Source organism: Vulpes lagopus, chromosome 1, assembly GCF_018345385.1.
Source record: "Vulpes lagopus strain Blue_001 chromosome 1, ASM1834538v1, whole genome shotgun sequence".
NCBI classification, from domain to species: Eukaryota; Metazoa; Chordata; class Mammalia; order Carnivora; family Canidae; genus Vulpes; species Vulpes lagopus.
This window is the reverse complement of record NC_054824.1, coordinates 141,704,677-141,718,099: the sequence shown is the minus strand read 5'-3', so window position 1 is coordinate 141,718,099 and position 13,423 is coordinate 141,704,677. Positions and strand designations below refer to the sequence as shown.

General features: G+C 55.6%; 1 protein-coding gene across 2 annotated transcripts in view; it reads left to right on the top strand.

The window, feature by feature from the left end:
• The window catches only part of ST8SIA5 (ST8 alpha-N-acetyl-neuraminide alpha-2,8-sialyltransferase 5), a 64,002-nt gene that overhangs the window by 12,656 nt on the left and 37,923 nt on the right, over positions 1-13,423 (top strand). The window contains exon 2 of one of the 2 annotated variants that reach the window (XM_041756569.1): positions 5,905-6,012. The exons of the other annotated variant lie outside the window; for it this stretch is intronic. Within the exon in view, the coding sequence (XP_041612503.1) occupies positions 5,905-6,012 (108 nt within the window). The remainder of the gene's footprint in view (positions 1-5,904; positions 6,013-13,423) is intronic. 2 annotated transcript variants of the gene reach the window in all.

The following is a 13,423-nucleotide window of genomic DNA, read 5'->3' as shown; positions in this document are numbered from 1 at the left end:
GAGAGACTCCTAGGGCCTCAGACCATGTGGAAGCCTGTGTCTTACTTAAATGGATAAAGGAGGCTAGTCTTTTGACACAGAATGGGGGCTTTAGTCTTTCCCACCTGGCTCCCCCTTCCTCAACCCCACCCTCTGCCATGCCCCCTCCTTCCTCTGCAGAGTCACAAAGGGTTACCCCAGTGTCCCACAGAGCCAAGCCTGGGGACCACTGCCCAAGGCTGAGGATTTGAATCGAGTCTTTTATTATTATTATTTTTAAGGTTTTATTTATTCACGAGAGACACACACAGAGAGGCAAAGACATAGGCAGAGGGAGAAGGAGGCTCCCCGATGTGGGACTTGATCCTGGGACCCCGAGATCATGACCTGAGCCGAAGGCAGATGCTCAACCTCTGAGCCACCCAGGTGCCCCTGAATGGAGTCTAGAAGGAAGAGTATGATTCTGCTCTAGAGGATTAGAGAGGCAGGATCCATTACACCAAGGGTGTGGTCGGGTAGGGCGGCTGTAACAATGTACCACAGACTGGGGGGCTTCAACAGGAAGTTACTGTCATGCGGGGCTGGAGGCCGGACGTCTAAGACGAAGGTGTCGGCTGGGTTGGTTCCTCCCGAGGCCCTTGAGGGAGAATCTGTCCCATGCCTGCCCCGTCATTTCTGCTGGCTTGCCTGTCACCTTTGGCATTCCTTGGCTTATAGATATCTCCCTTCATCTTCACAAGGCGCTCTCCCTGTGTGCATGTCTGTGTCCAAACTTCCCCTTTCTGTATGGACACCAGTCATACTGGGTTAGGCACCCCCGCCCCCCAACCCTGGGCATGTCCTCATCCTAATTGAACTCATCACATCTGCAATGACCTATTTCCAAATAAGGTCACCTTCACGGGTGAGGACTTTAGTGTAGCACACAGTTCAACCCCTAAGAGTCCCAGCATCCAGCAGGAGCAAAGGCTGGTGCGGGAATGAAATGATGGGGGGAAGTTCAGCCGGACGGGGTTCCCCAGGTTTGGGAGAGAATGTGGGCTGCTAACCTCAGAGAATCTGGGTGGTGTCATGAGATGGAGAAGATAGGATTAGTGGGAGCTCTTAAAACAGAGCAGTTGGCAGGAATGTGTGCATGAGTGTGTGTGTGAGGGGACCACCCCGCATGTCCCCCATGTCCGAGGAGGCAGAGGGTCTCCACCCTGTTCACTGTGGTCCTTAGTGGGGGGCCTTAGTGCCAGAGGACAGCTGGAGGGCTGTGTGTATACCCCAACCCCTCTGTCACCCCGTGCTCCTCCTGCAGCAGCCCCTCTTGGAAGGGGAGTTGTGGAGCGCCCGCCCAGCACCTGACATTTGAATTTGGGCCTGGAGGCCCCAGACTCCTCTGTGGCTCATAGACGTGGGGACAGGGTGGTGGTGGTGGCAAGCTGGTCTTTGAATTGTGCCTGGAGCTTGTCTGGTGTCTGCCTCTGACCCCTCCCATAGCTGGCTGTCCCCGTGTGCACCCTGTCACCCCCCACTTTGGCCCTAGCACTATCAATACTCTGGCCCAGCTGCTCCTTAGGCAGGGGCCTTTGCAGAGCCATGGACGGTCTCAGAATCCAGGAGCCTCTGCTCCCTGGGGCCATGGGTTCTTGGCCTGGGGTTCTCAAGGAGGCCAACCCTCTGCCACCTGTAGGGTAGCACCTCTGGAGAGGATGGTACGCCCCACTCCTCTCTGCCCTTGGGAAGCCCCCACCTGCTGCAGCCTTTCTGTTGCCCCAAATAAAAGTCCCCGCAGGTGAACCCTGTGGATGATTCCACTTCCCTTTCTCCCAGAAGGTTCTTCTGGGGAGAATGTTACCATCTGTCCCGTGAGTCACTGGTGAGTCAAGAGTGGGGCCAGGCTGGGTGAAGGAGCACGTGCAGCCTGGTAGTTATGCCCATTAGTCCCACTGAAACAGCTTCCCAGCTGGTAGGCACTTCCACTTTGACCTGGGTGGGAAGGTCCTAGCACCTCCTTGGAGAGGCCTTGTCTGACCAGCACCTTCTGTAGATCAGAGCTGGGGGGGCGGGTGGGAGAGGGCCTGGCGCTCACAGACTCCAGGCTGCCTGGCTGAGTTCTGGACTCCTCAGAAGATGATGTGGGTCCCTCCTCCCTCTTAGGTGGCTTTATGGGAGTACAGAGAGGTGGTGCTGCTTCTCCGAACTGATGCCCTGTCCTGCTACCTGCACTAGCTCACTCGGCCCTAAACTGCTCAGAGCCTCTTGCCAGCCCCAGAAGAAGCCATAATACCCCCTCAGGGCCGCCATGGGTGCTGCTGCTCTCCTGGAACATTCTTCCTCGGGAGCCACCTGCTGCCTCATCCCCCACTTTCTATCCTGCTCCGTGACGGCCCCTTCTTGGAGAGGCTCCCTGACCATGCTGTGTGGATGAGCACCCCTCAACACCCACCCCAAACCCCTTATCCTCCTCGCTGCCCTTTATTTTTCCCATAGCGCTTGTCAGCCTCTGACCCACTACACATTGTGTCCCCTGTTAGTGCATTGTCATCACGTCTGTCTCTGGTAGAGATTAAGTGTCACTGGGACAGGACTTTTTTCAGTTGGTTCATTGTTGAATCCCTGCACCCAGCCTGGCAGGGCTGTTCGATAAATATAGAATATAATAAATAGGGACACCCAGGTGGCTCAGTGGTTGAACATTTGCCTTTGGCTCAGGGCGTGATCCCTGGGTCCTGGGGTCAAGTACCACATCGGGCTCCCCACGGGGAGCCTGCTTCTCCCTCTGCCTGTGTCTCTGCCTCTCTATGTCTCTCATGAATAAATAAATAAAAATCTTTAAAAAAAAGGGCAGCCTGGGTGGCTCAGCGGTTTAGCGCCACCTTCAGCCCAGAGCGTGATCCTGGAGACCCTGGATCGAGTCCCATGGCGGGCTCCCTGCATGGAGCCTGCTTCTCCCTCTGCTTGTGTCTCTGCCTCTCTCCCTGTCTCTTTCTGTGTCTCTCATGAATAAATAAAATCTTTAAAAAAATCTTAAAAAATATAATAAATATTTGAGATATACCTACATCTATAATAAAATAAAACGTGTGTGAAAATAAAGGAAAAATATCCTCGATCAGCTGCGAGGTCCAACATAAGTGACTTGCTGACAAATGATGGAAAAGTGGTTCTACTTTTTCTTTCACAAACTTGCTGTGACGGGAGGAGTTCGTTCATTCCCTTTTCCTCTTGGAAAGGTTCATTGAACCTTATCTGCCAGCTGGCGGGAAAGGGCATCTCATCCTCGAAGTGCCTGCCGCCCCCCCCCACCTGCCCCACCCTCGGTTTGCGTGGATCAGATCAGCTGGGGGTCCCTGAGCCACCCCAGCCTGGGTCAGCCTGCTCACTTCTCCCTGGAGGCTCCTGGAGCCCTGGGTCCTGCCCCCGGGGCTGCCCCCTAGCTGGGGCCTTTTTGAGGCCCTGCTGTCTGCTCAGAGGGGCTGTTGGGGGGGAGCCCCAAACCACCACAGCAGGCTTCCCAGGTGGGGCATCTTCTGCCAGCAGCCCCCATCCTGGCCCTGAGGCCATGCCTTCCCCTCCTGGTTCTCAGGGAACCGGGAAGATCTCAGCCCCTGCAGCCCATGGGGCGCTGAAGGAAGAGGAGAGAAAGCCCAGTTCCCTTCTTGGAAATGGAGACAATAAATAATTCAGTCTGCCCACAAAAGTTAAGTACTGATGTTTTCTGAATGACTTACTTTTATTATTTTTTTTGCCACGTGGAGTCAACCCAAGTTTAGCCTGGAGCAGGTCAGGCATGGACATTCCCACTGCCTGTGTCATTTGGGGGGTGAGTGGGTGAGAACGGGGTGGTCACAGGCCCTGGGCTTCCTGTGTGGGCTCGTCTGTGGGGCAGGAGGCTGAGGGAGGCTGAGCCAGGCCCCCAGGACTGAAGGCCCTCGGGTGTGCCCCCCACTGCACAATCTGGCACGGGATCCACCAGGTCGTGGGTGGCACAGTGACTGAAATGGGTGTCAGGTCTCCTCCAAGCTCCCACTGGCTGCTAGGCCACTTCTCAGACTATGCCTCGGTGTCCTGGGCTGTGACGGGTGATGCACACTTGTCTCGGGCCCCAGGGATGGGGTGGGGGTCCTCAGACTGCATCTGGTCTGCACGGCATTTCCACCCTGAATTCAGGGACAGCACTTGAACAGTGGGGCTACCTGGACGCCCACAGAGGGTGCTGGGTGGGCCCCGAGGACACAGCTCAACTCCGTGATGCTTTGGTCAAGGACTCTGGAGACATCTGAGACAGCTTTTCTCGCTTGAAAGATGGGAACTGAGAGCCACGAAGGTTTGCCTAAGGTCATGCTGCTCATTAGCGGCCTGTCTAGGTTGACCAGACAGCCACTCTGACAACCATCGCTATCCCATCCCTCAGTTTAGGGGCTATTGATTATCAAGGGTTTTATTAAAAATTTGTTTCTCCTTTTATTTGTCTCTTTCACATTGACTTTTCCTTTTTATTTTTATTTTTTTGCTGTTTTTTCTCTCTCTCTTTGTTTTGACTTTGAAGATTAAACATGCCAATTGGTGGTCTTTCATTGTCCATTCATATTTCAGGGCAAGCCAGTCTCCGGAAGGTTCATGGGAGCTCTGTGAGGTGGGCATTGTCTCAGGACAGTGGTTCTCAGCTAGGGGTTTGGCCTCCCAGGAGGGACACTTGGCAACACTTGGCAACTATTATCTGGAGACGTTTTTGATCATCCCAACAGGAGGATGGGAGATGAGGTGCTCCTGGCATGTAGAGGGTAGAGACCGGTGGAGCAGGGGGGTGCAGCTCTGCACCGCACAATGCACAGTTCAACCCCACAACCCAGACTGACCCAGTCCCAAATGTTAGCAGCGCCTGGTGGAGAAACCCTGTGCTAGGACAATGGGGCGACACAACCCTCTTCCTAACTCCCCAACCTTTGTTTTCTTTTGACCTGGTCTGGTTTCCTCCCCATCCCACCTTTGCCACCTGGAGGGGGGGGGTAGGGTGTGGGGTGGGTGGGTTTCACATTAGGTCTCCGGGTATGACAGAAACTACAGAGCTTCTAGGGATCAGCTCCCTGGAGCGCAGCCTCGCGCCACATGTGGGGTGGGCCGGCTGAGGGCCCACACGGCATGGGCTTGAGGGGGCCTGCATGGGCGAGTGTGTGTGGGGTTGTCCAGCTGCTCCTCCTACAAACCTAAAACTGTCCTCCCACATTCAGCCCCACTTTGCATTCCTACCCTCAGTGGCCCTGGCCCCCTGATTCCAGAGCCTTCTTGGGTGGTGCTCAGGGCATAGATTGGCTCCCTGTAAACCCAACTGGGTCCCACTCTCTCGGGTCTAGGGGAGTGAATTGCCCACGTGTTTTTCATCCCCCACGGCGCTGTCCCTGGCCCGTCTATCGCCTCCTCTCCATGCTCACATCCTTCTCTATTCCTTTGCTGTCCTTGCATCCAGGGACAGGGCGGGAGCAAGGATAACCCTGTGTGTTGAGTTCCTCATCTTCAACCAGGACGTACACATGTGTATCCTTGTGCCCTGGCGGCCGATTTCATGAAGGGCTCTGTGGGTGCCTGGCCCCTGGGAGGGCAGGGTGCTGGCAGCCCCCCACCCCACCCCCACCAGGATAAGTCTCTAGCGGGGGGGGTGGCAGCCACGTAGGTGGTAGCAGAGCTCTACGGCCTTGACCTTGCTAAGCCTCAGTGTCCCCGGGTTCGTAGCTCTGCTGGGCAGAGCGGAAGAAGGGGATGGATGTAAGCAAGGGGAGAATGTGGTGGGGGCTGTGGTTCATGATGGCCCCCCGCCGGATGAGGGTGAGGTCGGCGTGAGGGTCTCATGCCTGATGACGATGACAGAGAGGTTCGGCGGTACATGGGTGGAAGGCAGCGTGTGGGCCTTGGGTACCGACTGCCTCGTTTTCTCGCCAGAGGCCCTCACTTTGGTTGGCAGAGTGGTGACCAGCTGGCCAATTGGACGGGGCTCCCTAATGTCACGGACGACCCAGCAGTGCAGAGCGGCAGTGACTCCAGCTCCAGGTACAGATGGCGGTGGCAGGTGACCGGGGAGGGGGGCGGCCCGTCCTGGGGTGACCTCGTAGCCCCTGACCCAGGGGCCACCCCCAGAGCTACTACCCTCAGGGAAGAAGCAGGCTCAGCAATAGGGCTTGAAGCTCACGTCTCCTGTGACAGGAGGGTGAGGGCTAGGACCCAAGCATGACAAGTAGGGACTCCGTGGCCTCTCTCTGTGAGTGGGCAAGTGGGGAGGGGTGTGGAGGGGTGCTGGCAGCTTTCAGGCTTCCATCCGAGGTGCAGGCTCCTGCTCCATCCCTGCTGCAAGGATTTGGGATGTCAGCCCACAGATGTGTATAGGTTTGCACATGGAGGCATCAGGGTGGGGGTAGGCCGTGGGGTCTGCTCCCCTGGTACCCACTGTGCACATAGTTCCTACTCTGCCCCCTGGGCCAGGTGACCTCAGTGGGGGGAGAACCGTTCCCATCAGGATGGGGCCGAGACTTGACCTTCATGCCATTGCATGGTTACCTCTTGCCCTACCAGCGTGTTTGGAGCTTGATCAGTAATAGGGGCCTCCGTGTGCCCAGGAGCCCAGTGTTTGTGGAATGCATGAAAATGTAGTGTCCTGGGGAGGGGGGGCGGGATGCTTTCTCCAGGTGTGGCTGGAACTTGCCAGCTAAGGGTTTCCAGGGGCCAATTCAGTTGTTTGGTCCCTTGATTCTGCTAAGCACATGCGCTGATGCTCAGGTCCGTTTCCCTGGGAAAGAGACCTGAATTTTTGCCTTTGTCAGTTTTGACACCAAAACATGGAATTGACCCTGTAGAGGAGAAGTTCATGTGTTTTTTCAGGGATCCTCAATATGTATGATTCTGTTCAGTGCTTTTAAAAGTAAACATGTGCTTCCAATGTCAGAAAAATGTCAGCAGAGGGGGTCAGGGGGTGTTGGGCAGTGTTCCCACCAGACAGACCTCAGGGTGCAAGCCAGCTTCAGGGATCCAGATTTTCTTCTGGGTGGTTCGTTCCATATATGTGTGGTGGGGGCTCTGGCCAACCACTGGACCCCTGGGAAGTCACCCAGTGAAAGCAGGGCGTCCAGAGTTGTCCCTTCCAAGCATCTCATGTCCACATGGGGGGTGGTCTCTAGGTAAGGTCTCAGGTGTCTGCCTTCCTGGGGACGACTCTTTGAAGAGCTAACTGGGAGGGCTGGCTAGAGGGTGCCAATCAGCAGAGCAAGATCGGACAGGCCCCTGGGGGAGACGCCAGCCAGAGCTGTGCTTGCACCTTGTCCTGTGGCCCGCGGTCTTTCTCTCTCCTCCTCCTCTCTCTCTCTCTTTTTTAAGATTTTATTTATTTATTCATGAGAGACACACAGAGAGGCAGAGACACAGGCAGAGCAGACTCCCTGCAGGGAGCCCAATGTGAGACTCGATCCCGAGATGGGGATCACGCCCTGAGCGGAAGGCCGACACTCAACCACTGAGCTACCCAGGTGTCCCTCTGCTCCTCTCTCTCAGGCTGCTGACTTCTCTGCCTCTCTGCCCAACCTCTTCTCCCCAGTCTTTCTTCCTGCCACCCTTTCTTGCTCCCTGTCTCCTGCCTCTCTCCCACCTCCTTTCTTCACTAATCCCTCCTTCACTTTGCCTCCCTCCTCCCCTCCCCCAGTGACAGAGGACAGCTCCCCCCCATGCTTCCCTGTCACCCCCCCCCCCATGCTTCTCTGTCACCCAGGGGGCAGAGTTTAGAGCCACCGCTGGCCTCTACACATTTGGCTTTAGCACAAAGGCACCCTTTATCCAGTGTGCTCCCCAGCTCAGTTGATTTGCTTCTGGAGAGCCACCACTGGACCCCTGAGCCCCCCTTAGTTAGTCACCGAACAAATGTGATGAGCGCATATCCCAACTTCTTCTGGGGTGGTTCCAATATCAGATGGCAATTTCTGGTTGACCCCCACCTCCCCCTGCCCCCATCCCCATGTTACTATCACATATGTGGGAAACCATAAAATGTATGGTTCCCATGTGTGGGAAATAATGGCTAATGTAATTAGAACTGAACTGTATGTTGGAGATTTTTTTTTAATTAATTAATTAGTTTATTTATATATATTTTTAACCTCAGTATAGCAGTAGTTCCTGCCATCTTTCTAATGGGTAGGATAGCTCCTGGCAGCGCATTTGCAGGGCTCGGGCAGGATCGAATGCTGCTGTGGGATTTGCTCTTCAGGATAAAAGCAAAGCATCTCAATAACAGCTCTCCACGCCAGAAATGTGGGATGTACTTTGTGGTATCATTCAGCTACTGAAAAATGCAGTGCATGCCCTATTTTGTGATCTATAGTTGTAAGATGTGTCGCAGTGAGGTAAAGTATGTTATTTATTATCAACACAGTTGGAAGGGAAGTTGAGAAATGCCGTATAGAACCAGCGGATAAAGAAAGGCAGGAAAAGCAGATGACTGATCAGTTGTGTATTCAAACAGGAGCTGCAGGAGAAAGGGCAGGTCCAAGTGATTGGTCTGGAAAACTCTAAGTAAGACCACAAAGAACATGCAGGCCAGACAGTGCTCATAATGGCTGCAGTCAGGTCTTCTCATTGGACAGGAGTTAGGGGACGTCCAGGCCTGATTGGAAAGCGTGCGAGTGATAAAGTATACACCGACATACAGTTTTATTAATTTCAAGTGCAGGCCTAATGGTGTCCAGTTAGAGTCCTTAGGGGAACTGTCTCAGTGAGAAGATCAGAATAATTTTTAATTGGCAAATGCTGCTATTGAAGCGGGTGCCTTGAACAACCGGGAAGATCTCGAAAGATAGCTCTCATCTGGGTATGTGTTCGAGTTATGTGTATAATGTTTCCACTTCCCCCACTAGGCAGTGGTCCGGCTCCTGGTCCTTTGAACCCCTCAGCACCCAGTCTGGCAGCTAGAGTGAAGGGACCCAGTTGACGTTAATGGAATAGAAGAATGATGCAAGCAGGCGCATAGTAGAGGCTGCTGGTACAAAAGCAGACCTACATGTCGGCGTTCCCGGATGTCTTCCTTTGAATGATTCTGTCTCTGACACAGTCTTTGAAAATTAATCCCGGAGGGCAGACACTTTGAATCATAAACCCCTTCAGAGTTTGGAATGATCGGAGAACGTTCTCTTGAGAAGAGCAGGTTACTACCTACCCTACTGGACCATCTGGGCCTTCTGGGCGGCTGGGTGGGGGAGGGGAGCCTGTAGGAGGGGGAGGGGGCTGGCTCAGAAGGAGGGAGAGAGCAGTGAGGGCAGTTCATATACTTCTGCAGTAAGTGCCCGAGAAGCCCTCCCAGACACCTCCCACAGGGCATCGTTGCAGTTGTGGAATGGTAGATGACCGGGTGGGGAGGGCTCTCGTCCTCCAGTCCTCCAGGGCCAGCCTGCTGCCTCCCCACTGCCCTCTGGCCAGGCCCCCCACTGCCTTCCCAGGGACTGGCCAGAGGGCAGGGGGGCGGCAACGGCACTCTTGGTGGTTGAGGTCCCGCAAGGTGGGCAGTGGGGCAGCCGCTGGCTCAGCCTGTCCCAGGGAAAGGACCGAGTGTGAGGGGCGGAGTGCAGCTGGGGCCAGGAGCCCGCTGGGTGCTGACTCTGAGCCGGGCCTGCACCACAGCACAAAGGGCTTTTCTCAGCTTCTCCCACCAGGACCCTGCTCCACTTCAAGTGCTTATCATCCCGCCAGGGTCCACCTCCCACCCCTCCTCCTCCTTGAAGCCTTTCCAGAGAGCCCCTTTCACTGTACCTTCTGTAAGAAGCTTCTACACGGGGGGCTGTTTCTGTTGTTTCACACGCAGACTGTTCTCCAGCAAGTGCATGTGAACTTCTTGGTGTTCGCTCAGGCATTTCCCAGATCCTGAGAACCGACCTGGACCACCTGAGCTTGCATCTCCAGGGCCCTCCAGAACCTCCAGTTCCAGACGCAGCCCACCAGCGGCCTGGCCGGTCGGCCTCACCGGCCCCTCACCCAAATTCTGCACAGCCTTCACCCTCCCGGGCTGCCCGTTCCTCCCCACCCGTTCCTGGGATAGCATTCTCCCTGCGTGGCTGGGCTTCCAGGTTAGGGCACAAGGGACTTCCCAGGTGGGAGGGTGGCACGGCCAGGGGAGAAAAGAGCAAGCCCCAAACTGATGATTTGAGAGACTCTGCTCACTGAAGACTGAGCTGGGTGCATGTCTAGGGCCTGGGCCGGAGCCCCTCACTCTGGGGGGAGGCCTGGGTGTGTGTCTAGCAGGTGCTGTGCAATGTGGGGGTTGGGGTGGTCATATTTCAGAGCTGGAATTCAGTTTAGCATTTCGTTACGGTGTGTTCAGGTGTTCCCTAATTGTTTCGTGACGGTGAATAATTAAGTAATAAATCGCATGGCACAGGCTTCTGTGCCAGGAGCTCTGCGTGGAGGTCTGAGGTACTTTGGGGGAGGGGCAGGCCTTGGCTGGCATCTCAGCAGGCGGCGCCCCTGGCCAAGTGCTGTGAGGCCTGTGTGCCAGACACGGTGCCGGGCACCCGCACCTGCTCCTGCACGTCATCCTCACCCTCCAGTGCTTGAGGTCATTGCCCTCATTTTCCAGGTGAGGAAACTGAGTCACCACTCAGAGGTGGTGGATGCTGGAGCCAGCACAAACTGCATCCCATGTGACTCCAGGGTCCCAGGGCTGAGAGGCCATGCTAGACAGAGGGATCCTTCTTCCTGGGCTGTGCACAGGCCAACTGGGTAGGGTTGGGGGTTCTGCTCCATGTCTAGGGTCTCTCATCCCCCCATCCCCCCATCTGCTGTGTTTTTCCCCCACCTGCCCTGCACTTAGTGATTTCTTGATGCTTTCCTCTGACAAATGCTTCCTTGCACCTGCTCCTAGAGGTTCGGCTTTTCAGAGAGGAGCCCTGGGGTCAAGGTTACCCAGGGGTGGTTGGGTGGAGAATTTTCCATCCTGGACTTGCAGGTGTGGTGACAGCTGTGGCAAGCCTGGCACCCTCATGCCTGACCTGTGAGTGCAGCTTAGCATTAGCCTTTCTGGTGGATTGTTAAGTCTGTGGGAAAGGACAAAAAAAATAAATAAAAAGAGGGATGAAGGCTCCATCCAACTGGGAAGAATTGGGAGAATGTTTGGCAGGATATCCTGGGCTGCATGCCGGAAAAGCAAAACAAAGATGGTGCAGCTTCCCCATCTCCTACATACCTGACGTGGGCCTCTGGAGGCTGACGTGGAGGGTCAGCTTGTTGGCAACCAGAGCCTTGTCAGGTGGCATTGTCCCCTGAGTCCCCCTGGCCCTCGAGCTTTGTGGCCCTCAGTTAAGTCTGAATTGAGTCTCCAGGGCAAGTAACCACTTAGGTGAGTGGTTCTATGCCTCAGTTTACCCTGTGGTTAAACTCTCACCTTGCCTGATCACTAGTGGGGTCCCCTGAGAGGACATTCTGGGTGGAGCTGGGTCCTGACTTGCTTCCCTCTTGCTTCCCTCTCTGGGTCTCGTTTCCAGATCAAATGATCGAGGATGCCTACCAGGGCCATAGCCCGGGTCAGCTCCCAGAATGGCAAGGAAGAGGGGTCTGGGGTCAGGTCGGGAGGACCCAGCATCTATCTGATAAGCAGTTTAGGGGTGCACAGGTGAAGCCTAGCCTGTATTTCCTACATCGATGGCCGTGAAGGCTGCGCTGGGGTAGGGGCAAAGGGGTTCATAGAGGCTGCCCTCCCTACACAGGCCTCCTTGGGTGGAGCATAAACCTTTCCTCCCGCCTCTTCCACTGGGGGCTTCAGCGCCTCAGAGAAGGCCTGGGTCTCTCCCTCACACTCCGGGGGGGGGGGGGTGCCATTCTTATCCCCTCAGCCAAGACCATGTCTTCCCAGGCTCCCTGCCCCAGGGTGGGTGGGCTGCTGCAGCCAAGGGCCACCGACCACATGGCTTCTAAGCAATGGGCTGTCTCTCTCAGTCCTGGAAGCTGGATGCTCAAGGTCTGGGTGACAGCACGGCGCTGGCTTGCATGCTGTCATCTTCTGGCCGTGCCCTCATGTGGTGGGAAAAGGGTGGGGGAGCTTACTGGGGTCCCTTTTTATAAAGGTGAGAGCTGAACCTTCATGGCCAGATGGCCTCCTGAAGACCCCGCCTCCTGATAGTGTCCCGCTGGGGGTTAGGGTATCAGTGGGGCAGCTTCGGGGGGGACACAGACATTCTATGCATGACACTCAGCTCTCATCACACACACTCCCACAGTCACCATCCCTGGCACCCCCCACTTTCGTTCTCACCCCAGGCTGTGCCGGCGGGACTTCAGCCTCCCCGTGCCCCTGAAAGTGCTGTCGTCAAGGTCACCAATGACCACCTAGTCGCTGGGTCAGTAGGGCCTTCCCTTTCCTCCTCCTCTTTGGCCTCCATTAGCTCTGGACAGAGCTGACCCCCTGTCCTGGCTTCCATGTCCTTGGACTCCCCGAATTTTCCTCCTTCCTGCGACTTTCTTTCTCAGCCTCCTTTGGCACCCCATCTCCCCTACCACCATCCGAATGTCAGAGCTGACCGTAGGTGTGCCCTCCCCTGGGATCTTGCTAAGTCCTTTGTCCCTTGACCCTGGGGCATGTATCTCTGGCCCTGACCTCTGCACTGGGCCACAGACGTGTGCGCCTGACTGCCCACCTGTGATCCCCCCTTGAACATCTAGGAATCCTAGCTTAGCCAGGCCCAAGGACCCTTGAGGCGTGGCCACGCTGCTCTTCTCCATTGTTCTCTCCTCTTTAAATGGCTCCATGGTCCAACTGGTTGTCCAGGCTAGTAACTCCTAGGAGTTACTGTTGATTTCTCTGTTTTCCACCTTTGCTGTTTTGCCCCGAGCATGTCCTGCTGGTTTTGTCCTTAGCCCAGGTCCTGCTCTGTCTCCTCCTCTGCCCTCTGGGCTGCCCAGGGCACTGTCCCCCACCTCTCACTCCCACGGCCCGTGTGCCTCTCTGCTCGCCATGGCCGGAGGGAGCGTGTATGTCAGGCCATGCTGTCTTGCTGCTTCGCTGTGCTGCCGTGTCAAGCACAGCCACGGGCCCAGCTTGACCTGGTGCCTTTTGCCCCTCGGGCCTCAATTGCCCACCACCCCCATGGCCCTGGCCCCGCAGCCCACTGGCTGTGTCCATCCTCACACTGCTTGTAATTACTTGTCATTCTCTCTCTCTGGAATGTTCTTCCTATACCCCTGCTGATAGCTCCATGTCTCTTTGTCCAGAGAGGCCTTCCTTGACCTCCTACCACCCTTTCAGGTACCCTCCAACCCTCTGGTCTACTTTACTTTTAGAGAGCTCATCACTCCTTAGTACCTGTGTTGCATTCTTGTCTCCTGTCCTGGAAGTCCACAGGAGCAGAGATCATGTCCTGCTTGGTCCTCATAGCATCATGGCCTAAAACAGTTCCTGGCACATAGTAGTGGATCAGTAAATCCTCAATGACTGAAA